The sequence below is a fragment of the Diabrotica virgifera genome, chromosome 10 (genome assembly GCF_917563875.1).
Source record: "Diabrotica virgifera virgifera chromosome 10, PGI_DIABVI_V3a".
In the NCBI taxonomy this organism is placed as follows: Eukaryota; Metazoa; Arthropoda; class Insecta; order Coleoptera; family Chrysomelidae; genus Diabrotica; species Diabrotica virgifera.
Window position 1 is genome coordinate 31,574,453 of NC_065452.1, and position 19,950 is coordinate 31,594,402.

Below are 19,950 nucleotides of genomic sequence, written 5' to 3' on the forward strand. Positions count from 1 at the left end.
TTTTGTCCTACAATATTTTGACTAAAATAAATGTTTATCTAATGGCATTTTTAATGGTTGGGAAAAGTTTATTTTGTTTTCTTTTGACAGTTCATTGAAGTTTTCATTTATGATTATGATTATTGTATATTGCATTTTGCATTGATGTTTGAAACGTAAATTGGTGTCTTCAAAAAATTATCATTAATAAAGATGTCAGATTCTGATGATGATTATATGTCGTTTAATGTTTTGGTGGACAGGTAAAGTATTGTTAACTATATATAATCATTTTACATGTATCTAAAGGTGTTTGTTGAATTTAAAGATGGTAAAAATAGTATTGTTGAGTATATTTTAAGTTCTATTTCTTCATGTGGGTGGTTACTTATATTCTATCATTATTTTAACATGGTGTTTCCATATTTTCCATGTCTTCATATATGTTTACTTGCAAGTAGTTTTGTTTCTTACAATTGTTTGTATTTTTATAAGGTTTCTTTTTAGTAAAAGATTTGTTCTGTAATTTATTTTATTGGTCGTCTTCTTCCTCTTTGTAAGCAATTCTGTTTGTTCATTGGCGAATTGATACCTCCATGGAAGGTTATCACTTCATCTTTTGCTTGATCAGCCGATACTTCTTCTACTGATTGGTGATTTATCTCTTGCTATTTTGACCTCCAAAGATCATTGGAATAATCAAAATGATGTATCAGCAAACAACATGTCAGGTATTGCATAAAGGGCAAATGACATAAAATACCAATTGAAGTAGGTTTAAAACAAGGTTGCATATTGTCACCTTTGCTCTTCAATATATGTCTTAATCATATACTGGAAAAAACAATTGAAAGAAAAAATGGGATCCCTTGGAACTACCTTCAGAACAAGAAACTAGCAGATATGGAATACGCAGATGATAACTGTTTCGTAGCGAACACAATAGATGATATGAAGAGCATGTTAAGGAAGCTAGAGGTGAAATCGGCAGAAGTGGGTCTTAAAATCAACACGAACAAGACAGTAGAGATGAGAATAGGAGTATCTAACTGTGACAAACTATACATCAACCAACAAGAAATAAAACACGTTCAAGAATTTTGCTACCTAGGCAGTATAATCAGTGCAAAAGGTGGAGCTCAAGCAGATATTAAACAGAGAATACGAAAAGCACAACAAGCCTTTGGAACCCTCGCAAATATATGGAGGTCAACACAGATCAGCCAAAATACTAAAATAAGGCTATTTAATAGTAACGTGAAAACTGTGCTACTTTATGGGAGTGAAACATGGGCAATAACTGACGGAAATGTAAATAAAATCCAAGTTTTTGTAAATAGATGTCTACGTAAAATTCTAAAGGTATACTGGCCCAATACCATAACAAATGTAGCACTATGGAAAAAACCAAACAAGAACCCATCAGAACAACAATAAAGAGGAAAAGATGGAACTGGCTGGGACACACACTGAGGAAAGAAAATGCAGATATAACAAAACAGGCACTCAAATGGAATGCAGTAGGACGAAGAAGCAGAGGACGCCTGATTAAAACATGGAGGAGTACCGTTGAAGAAGACCACAAAAGTATGAAGAAAACCTGGGGAGAAATAGCAACCATGGCCAGAAATAGAGGAGAATGGAGAAGCTTCGTGGATGCCCTATGCTCCTTCACGGGGTAACAGGATTGGATATATATAATTTTGACCACACGTGAACCCCATTCTGCTTATGTGGTTATTCCATTGTATTTTTTCTATTTAGTGTCCATTCATTTTTAACTGTATGTTACATTTTCTTCTAATGCATTTACCTACTCCTCTTTTGATCTCTCAGTGTATTTCCTGTAATTCTTCCCAGTACTTACTCTCATTTCTGCTGTTTCTGGTAGTATTTGTGTTGTGGCTGTATCAGGCCTTATTTCTGATGCGTATGTCAATATTGGTCTTAAACTGGCTTTATAAATTCCAGACTTCATCTCAGTATTAATATTTCCATTTCTCCATATAGTCATATAGTGTATTTTATTAGTGTAATGTTTAATTGTTGCCTTCTGTTATTACTTTTAGTTTTATCCATTCTTCTGTTATTTATTTTATCATTTTACCTTCCTTTTCAGATGTTATTGCTTTTTTGTAAATATATTTTATGTATGGATGGTCCTTTTTAACCAAAGATTGTGTCCTTAATCAGTTTCTGTCTTAACTATTCTGTAAAAATTGTTCCCATATTTGCTTTAGTTTGTCTATTAAGTTTGTATTTGTTTTTGGTGAGTGCAGTAGGCTTTCTTTTTCATTTGGTGGTTGTTACCATACACTATGATGTGTATAGGTGTTCACGCTACTGTTATTTGGCCTAAGGTTCCGTGAAGTAGTTATAAAAGTCATACAAGGCATGAAGGAGGTTGATGTTGGAATAATCCAAGAAACTGTTGTAGCAAAGACTTCGTTTGTGCTTCTCCTTGTAAGATTTAGTTGTTTGTGTGTAAAATGGTTTGTTTTTATTTTTTTATTACATGTTTTAATTTACAATCTGCTTCATTGAAGCTATAAGTAAATAGTTTGATTGTTGCTGTCCTATGGCAACCCTCCTATTATATTTTTTACATAAGATCATATATTTAAATTATTAAGTCTGCTGGCCATAGTTTCGTCTAAGAATATAGACATGAGTAGAAGAGTACTTCCCTGTAAAGTTTTAGCATAGGATTTTGTGTTCCCACTGAGTAGGTGCATAAATCTGACAACAACTACGGAGCATTCTCGATCTCACCACTGCCTGCACCGCAGCATCCCTCGTCAACAAGCCTGCTTTGAAGTGACGAATAAACGTGACCATCTGTTCCATAAAAAAGCTTCTTCTAGGAGAGTATATATTCTTTGGTTTCGTCAACTGTCTTGCAAATCTGAGAAGAGCGTTTAGCAGTCTTGCTTCTTTATTTGGATGACTTCTCAGTCCATCTGTAGTTCTTTGTGATTCTTCAAATTTCTTCCTCTGCGAAAAGTGTAGCTGAGTCCTGATGTAGGGTTTTATTGCTTACATACCAGGGCATGTTGAATATCATTCTCAATTTTCTTGATTGGAGTGTTTGTATTATCTTCATATTTGATAGCTTTGAGCAACCCCAGAGTTGGATGCCATAGGTCCAAATTGGTTTTATCATTTTATAATAGATTTATACAGGAGCAGTTTATTTTCAATAGTGAGTTTTGATTTTCCACCCATAAGCCAGCTCATTTGTCGTATTTTAATGTTGATCTGAGTTTCTTAGCTTGAATGAGCTGCTTCCATGTCTTTTGTCAAGGATTAGTCCCAAGTATTTAACTTATGTGCTAAGTGGTAATTGTGTATCATTTAATTTTATGATTAACTATTTATATGGGAAATAAGCCACAATTAAATTGAAAAAAATAATTTTATTAACGTTTCGACGCCCAAATCGGATGACGTTGTCAAAATACAAAATACTACTAAATTAAACAAAAATGTCATTGCTAAGTAAAAAATTCTTCTAATAGCCAGGTGCCACAGCTTCTGAAGTTGAAGCCCTGCAGGTTGTGACTGGTATGTGTGCATACCACAATTTGTTTCAGTCCAATACTATTGTGAATGCAACTGGTAATATTCTGGACTTGGTGTTGGTCGATGATGCTGATGTAACTGTGTCCAGAGCTAATGAAGCTCTTTTGAGGGAGGGTATGCATCACCCACCCCTGGAATTTGAGATAAAGATGACCAAAAGGCGCCCCAATGATGGTGGTTTGGTTAGTGACGGTTTTTATAGGGACTTCAAGTCGGCTGACTATGTGAAAATAACTGATTTTTTGTCACAGTTCTGTTGGGATAATTTATTTTTAGGAAAAACACTGAATCAAATTGTAAATATTTTCTATGATATAGTTTACTTAGCTATAGAATTATTCATCCCCCTAAAAAGGTATTCAAAACGTAGATTCCCTCCTTGGTTCTCTTTAGAGTTAAAGAACCGGATAGTTGAGAAAAAGAAAGCTCACAAAAAATATCTTTTATCTAAATCAGTTCTGGATTATCAGACTTTTTCACAGCTGAGGGCTAATTGTAAATTGTTAAAAGCTGAAAGCTACAGAAATCATATTTACTTAACAGAATTATCAATAAGAAATAATTTGAAGGGATTTTGGTCATTTGTGAATTCACGGAGAGGAAAGCCCTCTATGCCCGCTGTGTTGAGGTATGGTGGTGTTGAATCCGGTCATGGACCAGATATTGTAAATCTTTTTGCAGAATATTTTTCTACAGTATATTCCACTCAAATATGTGTCATACCCAGTGACTCACCTACATTTGGTCTTACTAATCTAACTGGTTTCAACATAACTATATCTGATATTTATCTAAAATTATCAGAACTGGATGCGAATAAGGGTCCTGGTCCTGATGGATTGCCTCCTAGCTTTCTCAAGAACTGTTGTTTTATATTATCCAGACCTCTTTTTCACATCTTTAATCTATCCTTAAATACGGGTGAATTTCCAGAATGTTGGAAAAATAGTTTTTTAACACCCATTTATAAAGCGGGAGATAATTCATTGGTGAATAATTACAGGCCCATTAGTATAATTAGTGTAATACCAAAGATACTTGAATGTTTTGTATGTGACTATCTTAAAGCTTCACTTGAAAAACAACTAGTAGACCAACAATTTGGATTTCGGAATAACAGATCAACCGAATGTAACACACTAGTATTTGTGGACTTCCTGAGGAAGGCATTGGAGAGGGGTTGTAGGGTACATGCACTATACACCGATTTCTCCAAGGCCTTTGATCGGGTCAACCATAATATTTTAATATTTAAACTTAAACAAATGAGTGTTAATGGTCCACTTCTTGAGTGGCTGAGAACATACTTGATTGACCGAGTTCAGATGGTGCGTATCAGGGATTTTGTTTCCAGTGAGATTAAGGTTCATTCAGGAGTACCTCAGGGTTCACATTTGGGGCCCCTGTTATTTAACATATTCATCAATGATATACACCACTGCTTCCGACACAGTTCACCTCTGCTTTTTGCAGATGATCTAAAGTTCTATACAATTATCAACAATACAGAAGACTGTATTAATCTTCAACATGATCTTGATCGGTTGAGTGAGTGGTGTATGTTGAATGCCATGGCCCTGAATGAATCTAAGTGTCATGCTATTTCTTTTGGACGATCGAGAGACCCAATAGAATATAATTATAATATACAGAATATTCCTGTTGACTGGGTTACTGAAATTCGTGATTTGGGAATTAATTTAGACTGTAAACTTTTATTTGAATCACATTATACATCAAAAATTTCCAAATCTTTACAAATGCTTGGTTTTATAAAAAGATGCACTAGAGACTTTCAGAATATTGATGCAATTAAATTACTATATTGTTCTTTAGTTAGACCTCATCTAGAGTATTGTTCTTGTGTTTGGTCTCCATCTTACAATATTTACATAACAAAAATCGAGACAGTCCAACACAAGTTCTTAAGGTACATAGCATATAAACTGGGTATACCTTTTGAGTTAAATCAGTTAAATTATTATCAAATTGAAACCCACTTGGGTATTCTCTCATTGCGTGACCGACGAGTAATTAAGGATGCAAGGATGCTCTATGGCATAATTAATTCAACAGTTTTGTGTCCTCAGCTACTTGAGCAGGTTGGTCTCCATGTACCTCTCCGCAGAACTCGATTAAATCAAACATTCTATGTTCCTATCCATAGAACCAACTATGCATATAACAACTTTTTATCTCGAGCACTAAGATGGGCAAACACTCAACCTGATCTAGATTTCTTTGCACCGAAGTCTGAATTCATCTCTGGCCTCAGACGTTTGTTTGTTTGAGTAGTTGTTGGATATTCATTATTGTGATATATGAATCTGATTTATGTGTTTAAGTTTGTGATATTTATATTTTATTGTATTATTGTTTTATTATTACTATTTTACTGTAGTTTTATTATTATTGACACATGTATTATGTATATTGGACTTATAAACTTGTAATCTTATTGGGCAGTGTCCCGTTGAAAATAAATAAATAAATAAATAATTTATTTAATCTGACTCATTTATATTGGCAAATCAGACATATATTATACATTTTAAAGTAGAAGACTTTAAAATGATATTGCTAATATTTATGAGTTGCGTTCCTGGGACGACTTTACTGAAAGATAGTTCATACATGAAATCAACCCCAACTCAAGAATATCCGTCACAAAAAAATCATAGCATGCGATCATGATTTGGTCGTCGAAACGTTAATAAAATTATTTTTTTCAATTTAATTGTGGCTTATTTCCCATATAAATAGTTAATCATAAAAATGCCACAAGGAAATAGCTTCAGAACAACATTTAATTTTATTGTCAGATATACATGCCTTTGGTTTGAAAAAATAACGGTTGACTTTGTTTCATTTAAGTACTTTCACCTTCCATTTGTTGAGCCATGTTCCCCATTGGTCAAAGTAGTTTTGCAGTTGTTCAGACACAATAATGGGGTCCTCATTGACAGCGATTATGGTGGTGTCATCAGCGAATGTTGAGATTTGGGTTGTTTCAGAGGTTGGGATATCTGCAGTAAATAATAGGTAAAGGAGAGGACCCAGAACCAATAGGTGATATGCCTGATTTAATGGGAAAATATGTGAAAGTTCTTCTTCTTCTTCTTCTACGGCACTAAAGCCCAAATTGGGCCTTGGCCTCCTTTATTTTTTGCCTCCAGCCGTGCTTGTCTGTGACTGCTCTTCTCCATACACGGACTCCTAAAAGGGCTTGTGCGTCGCTGTTTACTGTGTCTTCCCAGCGCTTTCTTGGCTTTCCAACTGGTCTCTTTCCCTGCATTCTAGCATTCAGTGCTCTTTTTGGTAGCCTATCCTCTCCCATTCTTATCACATGCCCGGCCCATTGCAATCTTTGTATTCTAATGAAGTCTGACAGGGGTGCTTCCTTACAAAGTTGATAAAGTTCGTTGTTGTATCACTTCTGAAGATTTCCGTTTTCCCTCACAGGTCCTAGTATTCTCGATCCACCCATTTGTCACCACATGTGGAAGTTGCCATGTTATATTTTACTTGGAAGTAACAATCTTTAATGTAGGATTTCATAATGAGGTAGTAAGGACCTGGAGGAATGCTATTGAGTTTGTATAGTCCAGTATGCCATACTCTATCAAATGCCTTTTCTACATTGAAGAATGCCACTGTGCAATATTTTCTTTTCCTCAATAGCGGTAAGGATTTTTGTTATGATTCTGTTGTGTTGTGGAGTGTATCTCTCTAAAACCAAACTGGTGTATAGGTATTTCTACATCTAGTTGAATGTCCTTCTTCAGTCCATCAAGTAGTAGTCTTTCGAAGATTTTTTGTATATTGTTGTTAACATGATGATTGGTCGATGATGTTTTATTTGGAGGTTTGCTCAGTTTGTAAATCATTATTATTTGCTAAAATTTCCATTTGATTGAGAGATATGTCAGTCTGAGTGCACTAATTGTTTATTGTAGTTAAGATGACCAATACCTTTCTGGGAAGATTTTTCAGTATTAATCCTGTTATTAGGTCAAATCCAGTCGCTTTGTGGTCGTTGCATTTTTCTATTTCTTGTTTCACTTCTGATGAACTGAAGGTTTTTTGGAGGTGTCATAGAATGAGGCCTATCCAGGAAGTCTCTAATTAGGTTTCCACCGATATTATTATCTGGTTGATGTTCTTACCAGCTCCTTCTTTCTAAAAATACCAGCTAAGTATTCTGAAAATGTTGATGCTTTTTCCTTGTCTGATCTTCCCCAAGTACCGTCATCGGCGTCATCTTTCTTAATTGGTGGATATTGGTCTGTTGATCTTTAAGTGTTTTGTTGCCTTCCATATTGAATGATTTTCTTCAGACAAGGTACCAATGTAGTGTTCAAGTGTGGCATTTTATGCATCATGTAGTGCTTATCTTAATTGCCTGGTTAGTTGATTATATTCGTGTTTGTCATTAACCTATCATCCTTGCCATCTACCTCTTGCTCTTCGTTTTTGACCATTAGTTCTCTATTATTCAGACTGTTATTTATGCTTTCTTGCTGTAAAATGTTTGAAATTATTTTTTTATTCCTCATATGAATATTTTTAATAAACTTATATTTTTAGTAAGGATGATGTCCGCCCAAGTCTTTTATTTAACAGAGATAAACGCAAAATGGATCTATTTAAGAAAAAATTAGAACCCCCGACTAAGCGCCAAAAGTCAGTACATGAGCTAGAGAGAGAAACTAGGGAACGTGGTTTAAACACAGCTATTTCTAATGAAAATAAGGGATTTAAGTTATTGGAAAAAATGGGATTCAAACAAGGAGAAAGTCTTGGAAAATCCAAAAGTGGCATCAAGGAACCGATTGATGTTGTGATTAAACAAGGCACATCAGGAATTGGGCGTGAATCTCATTTGAAAGAAGTATTTAGTCAAAAGCAGCAGCAAAAAATAAAGCACTTGAAACACTTTGAAAATCGATATAGACTAGCTTTCAAAGAAAGAATCAATTTAGTTAAAGTTAGAAAGGATTTATTAAAGGCACAAAGGATTTGTGAAGAATTGGATTTTAGATTGGTAAGTGTATTTAATTCATAAAATTGTTATGTTTTAAAAATTCAACCATCTAAATATTATTTTTGTTAATAAGATTATTCCACTCTCGCATAATGTTTAACACATTTCTCCTATTTTCTTAAATAGATAAGTGGTATTATAGATAGCAGACTTTGAATTTGATAAGGGTTGTCATGGACACGTTGTGATAAGTCATCTTGACAGTCGTCTATTCTAAAATTGTTGGTTATACGTGGAACATAGGTTTTCAGGCAATTGATCTTAAGTAGATCACCCTCATTGGGGATATCGGCCTGAACTTATGTTTATTGAACTTCGGCATATTGTAATTGTAGTGTTGCTGTAGGCACATTTTGTGTAGTTCACGCCATATTATATGGAACATATTTCCAAGGCACCGGTTCAGTTAAAGACCGTAACGATTCCTGAAGTCATCCTATAGGAAAACAACACCGGTTCATAGTCCTTAAACCACTGAAGAGTTGGGGGTAGCCAGTAGTTATTGGTGGCATATCATCATCATCAACTAGCCTATATTTGTCCACTGCTGAACGTAGGCCTCCCGTAAAAATTTCAACCTATTTCTATCTTGAGCTTCTTGCATCCAATTTGTGGTGATGCGCTTGATATCATCCGCCCATCTAGTCGGTGGTCGTCCTCTGCTTCGATATGCCTCCTGCCTTGGTCGCCATTCCAGAATCTTTTTGGTCCATCTGTCATCCGTCAGTCTGGCAACATGTCCTGCCCAAGCCCATTTAGCCATGGCTATTCTTTCAACTGCCTCCGTGACTCCTGTTCTTCTTCTTATTTCTAGGTTTGGTACTTTATCTCTGATGGTAATACCTAACATTGATCTTTCCATAGCGCGTTGTGTAACTCTTATTTTATTTATTGTTCTTTTTGTCAGAGTTAGTGTTTCTGCACCATATGTAAGAACCGGCAAAACACACTGGTCAAAAACCTTTCTTTTTAAACAAACTGGAATATTAGACTTGAAAATGTTATTTAATCTACCGAAGGCAGCCCATGTGAGACCTATCCTTCTTTGTATTTCAGTTGTCTGGTTATCTCGGCCTAAGCGAATCTCATGCCCTAGATATTTGTAAGCTATTACTTGGTCGATAGTAGTTAAAATGCTATGTATTCAGTACTTTGCTCTACGGTGTTGAGTCATGGACTCTTAAACAGAGGAATATTAAAAATCTTGAAAGCTTTGAGATGTGGTGCTATCGCCGTATACTAAGAATAAGTTGGGTGGATAAAATTACAAATGAAGAAGTAATACGCAGAATAAATAACAAGCCAGAAGTTCTACTGAATATAAAAAAGAGAAAACTTGAATACTTAGGCCACCTGATGAGGGAACAAAAGTACACATTCCTACAAAACATAATGCAAGGAAAAATCCAAGGACGAAGAAATCCAGGCCGTAGAAGAATGTCCTGGATGAGAAATTTGAGAGAGTGGTTTGGCTGTACCACTAACGAATTGTTCAAAACAGCAGTAAATAAAATTAGAATCGCCCTAATGATATCCAATCTCCGATAGGAGAGGCACTCAAAGAAGAAGACTTGGTCGATGCTATGACTCTCAATCTGAATTTTATCGCTGACTACAAGGTTGGTCATAAATTTTGTCTTTGAGGTGTTAATTTTAAGACCAATTGTTTTTGACACTTTATAGAGCGTGTGCAGCATTTTTGTAGCTTTATCAACTCTATCAGATATTAAAACGATGTCATCGGCAAATCTTAGGTGGTTCAGATCCTCCCCGTTTATATTGATTCCCATATTATCCTCTCCTTCCATTTGCTTGAACATATATTCAAGAACAGCTGTAAACAATTTCGGGGAGATAGTATCACCCTGTCTAATTCCACGTTCTATTCTAAAACTTCATGAAGTCGAACACAAGCTGTACCAGTTTCGTAGATACTTTTAATCATATATACTCTGTGGGAATTAGAAGAGTATATATTTGTATATCTACCCCTTGAAAACCCTTGTGGCCATAGGGTTTTTTTACTTTCGTTTTGTTTGCATTTTGATCTTCTTGAATAGAGCCCGTTCACATTTAAGCCATTAAAACGCGCTTTGGCATGTGAACGGTCTCGAGTAAAATGTATGTAGTTGTAATCGCGCGTTATCAAAACGAGCGTCAAGCGCCTGTCATGTGAACGGGCTCTTATTCTTCTTGTGGAGCCCATTGCTGGATACCTCGCTAGACTTTTATTATAAGGATTTTGTTAGTTTATTGTTTATGCACGTTCATTAACCTTATATTAATTTTAGTCTTTTTGTGAGTAGTACCTAGTACGCTTTCGGTTTCATTTATTGTTTTATGTTTTACAGCAGTTACGCCTGAGCTCACGCGACGCTTATAATTTTCGATTCATTTTAAGGGCTAGAAGCCATATTTGGTATTTGCGTATCTAATTACTGTTTAGGTTATTTTAGTGGTTGTTGGGTATTATTATATTATGTGTTAAGTTTATTTTATTTTTAATTTATTTATTATTAATAGATAATTTATACAAGAGGTATCGTTTTATTTCTTTTGTTCCATACACCACTGATCAGTACTGCAACAATTTGGTAGGTTTGGAGTTGCAGTCTACTTTAGGCGTGGGCCGTATGGCAAATCTGCCTGGCGCCCCATTAACATCTATGAAAGTTAAAGAGAAGTCTTAACAAACCCCCCATCTCCACTGGAGCATAGCGGGCTACGCCTTTTTTGTTATCCGACAGCCGGTGTAGCAACGTAGCGTCCGCGCATGATCGTCGAGTCGTTGCATAATAAATTAGCAATTTTTATAATATTTCCTAATTTCTATTATTTCGCGGTATTTCTATCGCGGTATTTCTATCGCAGGAAAGAAGATCTCAAATCTCAGATATGCAGATGATACAACATTAATAACTGTCCGAAGAAGAAATGTCCAGCCTGCTGCAGCTAGTGGAAGCCGAAAGCAATAGATGTGGTCTCAAGATCAATAAACAAAAAACAAAAATTATGATAGTAGATTATTCAAATTCACTTCAGACAACAGGAGCCTTGGACCAGTTTGAAGTGGTTAACGAGTTCAATTATCTAGGATCCTACATGAGTAATACAGGATCTTGTGAAACAGAAATACTAGGAGAATAGGCATGGCCAAAAACGCTATGAGTCATTATCGAAAATCTGGAAAGATCGCTCCTTGTCGAAAAACACCAAAATAAGATTAGTACGTGCCTTAATTTTTCCCATATTTAATTACGGATCCGAAACATGGGCAATGAAATCGGACGACAGAAAAAGGATTGACGCCTTTGAAATGTGGTGCTGGAGAAGAATGCTTCGGATCTCATGGACGGAACACAGAACAAATCACTCAATCCTCCAAGAGCTTAATATTCAGACTCGACTTTCCTCTATTTGCCTCTCCACCGTCTTAAAATTTTTCGGCCATATTGCAAAAAGAAGTGATGATAATCTTGAGACTTATAATTTCGAGAAACGTTGAAGGGCGCAGAAGTAGAGGTCGCTCACCTACTCGATGGTCTGATCAAGTACAGAAAGCCAGTGGAAAAACATTATCTGAATCCATGAGGGAAGCTCAGGACAGAAGCCGATGGAAAGAGATAGTTGCTCGTATTATAGGGAATCACCACACTCAGCAATGAGGAAACGACTGAGGAGGAGGAGAATAATATTTCCTATTTATTTATAAAGCTCAATATAGGCCTAGAAGTAGTAGGGCTGAAAAGTTTAGAGAAAAAATTAGAGTCGACTCAAACTTACATAAAACAGTAGGATTATCCTATTAAGGAACTATTGCTTCTTAATAACAGCCAAATCAGTACCGTTGATTCTGTAATATTTCTTAAATGGTCCCTTCATATCAATTTGTTAAGTAAGAAACTAGCCTCAGCTTGCTATGTAATAAGATCTGTTTTGAAGGAAATCAATTTAGCATCTTTCAAAATAACATGTTCTTTGTTTGAGTCGCATCTTTGATATGGTCTTCCTTTTTGGAGTTCTGGTACAGCTGCTCAATCCGATGTTATTTTTAAATTACAAAAACGAGCTATAATGTATATGTGTGACCTCAGAAGAACAACACATTGCAGAAGCTACTTCAAATATCACAGAATTTGAACACTCTTATTTAACACTCTTTATATATTTTAGAAACTGTTTAATTCGTAAACACCGACATGTCTTTCTAGCAAGATATAATCGTGACTATTCGACCAGAAATTCTACCTTTGACATCTATTTACCGAACCCGTCCACCAAGTAAAGATGTATTATATTCTGCGAAAAAAACTATACAGCAGCTCTCTTTACAACTTAAATCTGCAACATATTTCCACAAAATCCTTAAAATGACAAAAGCCTATCTATCTGATAGACCATATTATTCAGTAGAAGAGATTCTTAATGAATAACTAAAAAATTACAGTGTCCTTATGTACACATAGTATTTTTATCTACATATATTTGGGCGTCATATGCTGCAGCTTAAACTTATTAGTTCGTAGGGTTTATGCAATTTTCAGTTCATTTAAATTTTGCAATATATTGTTTTTGTTTTATTTCATTATCTTTTTTAGTACCTAAATTGTATTTGTTATTGTTTTTTTTTTCTCTTTGATGCTTTGTCCATAAAATTGTAAAACTTTCAATGCCAATAAAGCAGATTTCTATTCTATTCTATTTACATTTTACATTACAATTACTATTTACATTTTGTTTTAATTATATAAAATACAATTAACCCAATGACTGCTACACTATTTGTTATTTAGGTTCCTCAGGAGAGGAGCCATTTTTTCAAATGAAACTATTGTTTCTATATTAAATATTTATCGTTAAGTCCATAAAAAATGTTTTTAACCTTTTTTTTTTCATGTCACATATGAGTGCCATGAATATCCAGCCAAAAATGTATGTTACTTTACAAAGTTCTGTTACTTTATAACACACTCACGAAGTCGCAACTACTTCCTACCAGCGCTAACAAAAAGCTGTTCAAATTCGTATGAACATACTTCTGTCACCTATGAGTGACATGAGCACTGAATGGATTAATATTTGCTATTGTCTTTCTATGCATTTCTTAACCACTTCCTTCCATTTACTTATGTTCATTATTCATTGCTTTTCTTTCCAATTCTCAATATTACTTTTTTGTAAACGTTCATACACTGCCGCTCCATCTCTTTCTTGGTTTACATGTTCTTCTCTTTTTTATTAGTTTTCGTTGAGAGTATTATTTTTAGCATTCTTTCAATATCTCCTAAATATTGCATTCTCCGTCATTAGTTTTTGCTCTTTAGATAATTCAAGTTCTTCATTATTCTTTCTTCACCATTGACCATCTATTTTCACACTTCCATATATTGCTTTTTGTATTTTCCTCTCTCCCATCTTTCTAAAAGGTCTATTTCTGATTTTTTAACTACCCATATTTTACCTGAATATGCAGCCATAGCCCTGATAACTGTTTTGTAAATTCAAATTTTTGTTTTTTTCGTTTCATATTTGAATGTCATCAATGCTCGCAATAGTCCAAACTTTTTGTGTCTTTTTCCTATTCCTTTATCTCCATTCCTCATATCCTTTTTCACCTATTTTTATGCCCAGATAAGAAAATTCTAGATCTCTTTTGAACATGCATGTATTTCCTCCATGTACTTCAAATGTGAAATTGTCTTTTTCTTTATCTGTTTCTGTAAAATAATTGTGCCAATTTCTCATTATTTTGCCTGGTTCATTTGGTAATGTCCCTCGTCATTATCATTCGATATTATATTTTCCTATTATATTTTCATATACATAATATATCCTCTTTTTGAACTTCAACATTACTATTGTGATATCAAATCCTGGTAGTTTTTCATGTTCTCTTCCTAGTTGTTCATAGAATTCATCTTGACTTCTGTGACATCTATTGGTGCATGGACATTTATTATGCTTGTTTCATTGATCCCCTTTTAACCTGATTGTACACATTTTATCTGACATCGACTAAAAATGCATCACCTTACTCTCTCTTTTTATCTTTTCTGTATCATAAAACCTGTTTCTAACAATATTTTTCCCCCATTCTTTTAGTTCTCTAATTAATTCTTTGAGTTTTCTTATTTCATATGTACCTCTTACATTCCACATGTCTTATTATTTTTAGTCTTTAGTCAGTTATTTTTTGTCTTTAATCCAAATAATTGCCTTGTCTATTACCTATGTTAATTCTGGTTTTCTGTTTTTTTTTCAAGTTGTTCCTGGAGTTTATTTCATATGCGTACCTCATCATCTATTTTTAATTTTTGAAATCCTACCTTGATTTCTTTTCTTTCCAATTTAACTTCTTTAGACTTCATTCTGATTTTCCCATTCAATTTTGTCCTCCTCTATCTTTTCTCATTAGAAAGGATGTAGTGGCGTCATGTAATTTGTTTGAATATTTTTGCCCAATTATCTCTCTCCTGTGCATGTTATTTTACTTCGGAGAATGAGTAACCAGTCATATCCTTTATTTGGTCCGAACCTACTGGAGATCTTCCTCTAGATCTTTTGCCCTCTACGTTGCCTTTAACTATAATTCGTTTTTGCCTTCTCTTTTTATAGTTACATGTCTAAAATGTCTCAGTATATTTTGGTTGATAGTTGTGGTGAGTCTAGTTTTTATGTGAAGTTCTGCTAATATTTAATTATTTGTGCCACGTGCTGTCCATGACTCACATTTCAAATGTAATTATACGCTTCGAATCTGCTTTTTTGATGGTCCAAGTCTGAAGCGTAGGTGGCGATAGGAAATATTGATGCTAGAACAAGGCGTAATTTTGTGTTTTTTGTAATGTCAGTGTTCTTCCATATTTTTGTGAATTTGGCTGTTGCTGATCTGGCCATTGTGATGCGTCTACGGATCTCGTCTTCGCACCCTCCACTGTTAGTAATAACAGAGCTTAAGTAATTAAATTGTCTGACCACTTCGTAACCTGCCATGTTTCTTATCTCTGCTTGCCTGTTTCTGATTCTATCGATGATCATTACTTTGGTTTTCTATATATTTATTTTCAAACCATATTCCGTACTCACCTTCTCAGCCTTTTCATAGTTTGTTCCAGTTCTTCTGGTGAAGGCGCCAATATAACTGTGTCATCAGCATAACGTAGGTTCTTGATTTAGTTGCTCCACCTTGCCATTCCTCAAAAACTTGAAGCATAATGTGTTGCCTATATGTATTGAATAGAATGGAGGATATTCTACCTCTTTGCCGAACTCTTATTGAAGTTTTTAGAAACCTCATTATTAGGTAACTCTTACAATTTTGTTCATGTTATCTTTAACATAAATATACTTATTCTCCCTTACTTTCTCTTAGTTCACTTTTGAGGTTCATTATTGTCTGTCTGTCCGTTGCATTTAGGAGCTGAATTTTAAGCAAATGGTCTTAGTAAATCATATTATCTCTATGACCTTGAGAACAAATCGCACCCTCAGTAATATAGAGGCACAATTCAAAAAAGTAGATTTTTGGGAAATAGCTAAAGATTCTGGTTTCCAAAATTACAGCTATTTTTTCAAATAACATGCTTATTATTTAAGCTATAAATGTGAAATTTGGCGCATGTGTTATTTGATAATTGCACTATAAACAGCAATGAGAAAAAACTTTATATAAATAAATGCCATTAATTACATGTAATTGAAAAATATACTTTCAAGTTAGTCCCATATAGTACAAAAAAAACATAAAGTAAGGAACTGTTTAAGTTTGATCCCTTATATTATTAATACCCTGTACTGTTTATGCAAAATAGCGATCTATTATGAATTAGACCCATTTATTTATTATATTTTGCATAACATAACGGCTCAATTAAAAACTATTCTATATAAAAATAAATGTTAAAACACAAACTAACCAGGATTTTCGTCATAGAAAGACATATTACTGATTGCTTCCTTGTAGCAGTAAAAACCAGTGGTGGCCGGGGAAAGTGAGAGAGAGGCACAAATATATTTACCGAACCATTCATGTTCTTTTCTCCCTCTGTCACCGATAGAGAATTTCATTTTGTGCCCTTATCATTTAAAATCACAGTTATCACAAATTTTGAGTTAAGCCCTTATATTACTGAGGGTGCGAAATGGTCTTGAAAAAAGTAGTAATACAAAATAAAGGTAGGTATGCTGAAAGTTGGTCTTTAGTATACTTGTAGTTCTTCTTATTCCACTTTATAAGCAATTCTGCTTGCTCATTGGCGGATTGATACCTCTATGGAAGGTTGCCACTCCATGTTTTTCGCGGTCGACCGTTACTTCTTCTTACTTGTAGTTAATGTATAATAAAACATGTGATTTCATTTGAAAACTTTTTTAGAAAATTAAAGATCCTGTTGAGGAATTCTTTTGGACCAAAGAGACAATCAAAAAACGTAGAAAAATGGAAAAAAATGAAGCGTATGATGACACTGACAGCAGCAGTGATGATGAGGAGTTTGAAACTTACATCACAGAAGAGAATCTATTTATGTTAATAGATTATCTGAGAAGTAAACACTTATATTGTATATACTGTGTGATTACAGGTATAGACATAAAAGATCTGGAGGAGAATTGTCCAGGGCCTTATAGAATGGATCACGATGATGAATAAAAATAATAAGTTGAGATCATATCTTTTTCTGTTGTTATTTGAATTTCTTTAAGACTTATGTTATTTATTTGTAACTGTTGTTTTCAATAAATGTCATATTTTGCGTTATTTGATTTTTACTTACATTTATTATACCACAATATGGACTTGAAAGCTGGACACTGAAGCAAGACATTATTTAAAGTATTCCGGTAGGCGTGAGTTGACGGAATTAATTAAAAATAATAAAAATAAGTTAACGACGAACAGTAAAACATTTATTTATTTTGGTAACAAAAAGGTTTTGCTTAGTTAGATCTCGGAAAAGGGTCGGTCGTTAGCGAGTAGTGCCTCGGTTGCATGCTGTGAATAGACTGTTAAGAAAAGCCACAACCTATTATATCGATGTTATGCCTTTCTACAATATGGCCCGGAGAGGACAATAAATCACTCCGATCTGACGCATAAAAACAGACATACTTCTGCAGTTTTAAAAACGAATGCATGTCCCAAAGTGAGTTGTTGACATAATGGTCTGATTTGGTAATTAATTTATGGGGACTTCAGTTTGTTAAACTGACACTCCAAAAACATATGGTTGGATGCATTTCGTTTCGTAAAACCATGTCTTTCTTAGCGTCTGGTTTGTATATTAACGGTAACTTTGGGAGCGTTCAAGTATTACGTAACGCACCTTGGGGGAGGGGGTCTTGCATAACGTTACGGCGCGTTACATGGGGGGAGGGGGGTTCGAACAGCGCGTTACGTAACATTGTTTTGTAACTAAAATAAAAAAAACTACGGAATCAAAATCTCCCAACTTGGTAACTTTCGTTTATGTTTTACGGAGAACCCCTGGATTGTATTATATTACCCCCTCATGCTCCGCTCGTGTTCCGACCTGCTACTATAGAAAAATAGTATTCAAGTGAAAAAAACTTTAAACTTTGTAAACAAGAACAAACACAGTACCTACATGTGTTTGTAATAAGCTGGATCTTTCTCCAGAACAAAAGATGACAAGATACAGCAGATGGGATATTTGTCTCGAATAAGAGGTTGTGAGAGAGATGTCATAAATCATGTGTAGGTTACTCGTTTTCTGATGCCCATAAAGTCTCGTTTTCTGCACAATACTGTTTTAACCCTGGAAGCTCACACTTGGGTGTGAGATACCCATCGCGACACTTAACTGTATGTAGCTTGCGCAGCTGCATTTCAATGGTAATGCTGCTTTATGTAAATTCAGTCTCTAGTCTACCAAGGACGGGTGTGTAGTTGCGGTCTCATTTGAGCAATATTTCGAATAACGAAAATTCACTGAATACAGGCTAGGATATGTAGCACCCATGTGTGAGGTTTGCGATCAAGTGTGCGTTCAAGTTAATGACCTAACAACACAACATCCCACAAATTTAGTAAAGTAAACTAGGTGTTATTTCTGCAAAGGCAAAGAGTGCATGCTCGGCTTGCTATAAAGCATAATGCATGGAGCATAGAGCCACACTGCCTTATGAATGTAGTCACTAAAATGAGTGAAACTGAAATACCTGGCTAAGAATGAATATGAGTTCTATAATCAAAAGGTGTTATATTTTAGTTAGAAAGAGCATTTTGTTGTTAAAATAAATTAAAATATTTTGAATTATATTTCCGGTTTTTTAGAAAATGTTTGTTAATTATTTTTAGGTATTTTTAATATTTTTTTCTTTTGTGTTACTACAATTAAGAGAGAGAAAATAAAATGATTGATTTAATTATTCTTATGTATTCAATAGTGAATAGAGAGTCTCTGGAAATCATAAAATATTTACTTTTTTTTATTTCTTCACAAAAAATCATTGGGTATCTGATATCCATCCAAATACCTGGGGGTGATGGTGGACGGCAAAAACGGATGGAGTATAGAGATCAACGAAAGAATTAAAGCAGGTAATAGAGTATATTGGAAATACCACCGACTACTCAAGGACAAAAACCTGAGCAAAAAAACAAAATCAAAAATATATACAGCAGCAATTAGACCAGTGATAGCCTATGGAGCAGAAGTAATGTGCCTTACGAAAAAAGACGAAGAAAAGTTAAGAATAATTGAGAGAAAAATTTTGAGAAGAATACATGGCCCAGTGATGACAGAAACAGGGGAATATAGAAGGCTCATGAACCATGAAATAATAAATATAACTGAAGGAGAAGATATAGTAAAATTCATTAAAGCACAAAGACTCAGATGGTTTGGACACACACAAAGAAGAGGGGTAGAAGAACTGATCAGGAAGATAGTGAACTGGAGACCAGTAACAAATAGACCAAGAGGAAGACCAAAAATAAGATAGGAAGATCAACTGCTAGACGATATATCAAAGATGGAAATTGCAAACTGGAGAGAAAAGATTCAGGACCGGAGTGAGTGGAAGAAGATAGTAGAGAAGGCAAAAAAACATCACAACCTATGAACGATGACCTAAAGGAAACTGCGGACTAATCCACCGCGTGAAATGGATTAAAAGAGCTCATAGTATTTGAGCGACCTATACTCTAACAAGAGTGAACGGTCCATATATATCTGATATCCATGTGTGCGGTTTATTTAAAAAAAAATAGGTGTGATCTTCCAGGGTTAAATACACAAATTTTGAAATTATTTAAAAACTTTAAATAAATAAGAAACATTAAATTACAAAACCCACTATATTGATACTAGTTTAGAAAACTG

General features: G+C 34.6%; 1 protein-coding gene across 1 annotated transcript; it reads left to right on the forward strand.

The window, feature by feature from the left end:
- The first annotated feature begins 81 nt into the window (after nucleotides 1-81).
- LOC126893191 (G patch domain-containing protein 11-like) lies at nucleotides 82-17,363 on the forward strand. Its single transcript, XM_050663146.1, has 3 exons — nucleotides 82-242; nucleotides 8,149-8,605; nucleotides 16,980-17,363. Exons 1-3 carry the CDS (start codon nucleotides 193-195, stop codon nucleotides 17,253-17,255), a joined length of 783 nt encoding a protein of 260 aa, XP_050519103.1. The 5' UTR covers nucleotides 82-192; the 3' UTR covers nucleotides 17,256-17,363.
- Nucleotides 17,364-19,950: the final 2,587 nt, after the last annotated feature.

Coding starts and splice junctions, on each gene's coding strand:
- LOC126893191 (XM_050663146.1), top strand. CDS start 193: ATGTCAGATTCTGATGATGATTATATGTCGTTTAATGTTTTGGTGGAC. Junction 243..8,148: donor TTTAATGTTTTGGTGGACAG/GTAAAGTATTGT, acceptor TTATATTTTTAG/TAAGGATGATGTCCGCCCAA. Junction 8,606..16,979: donor AAGAATTGGATTTTAGATTG/GTAAGTGTATTT, acceptor AAACTTTTTTAG/AAAATTAAAGATCCTGTTGA.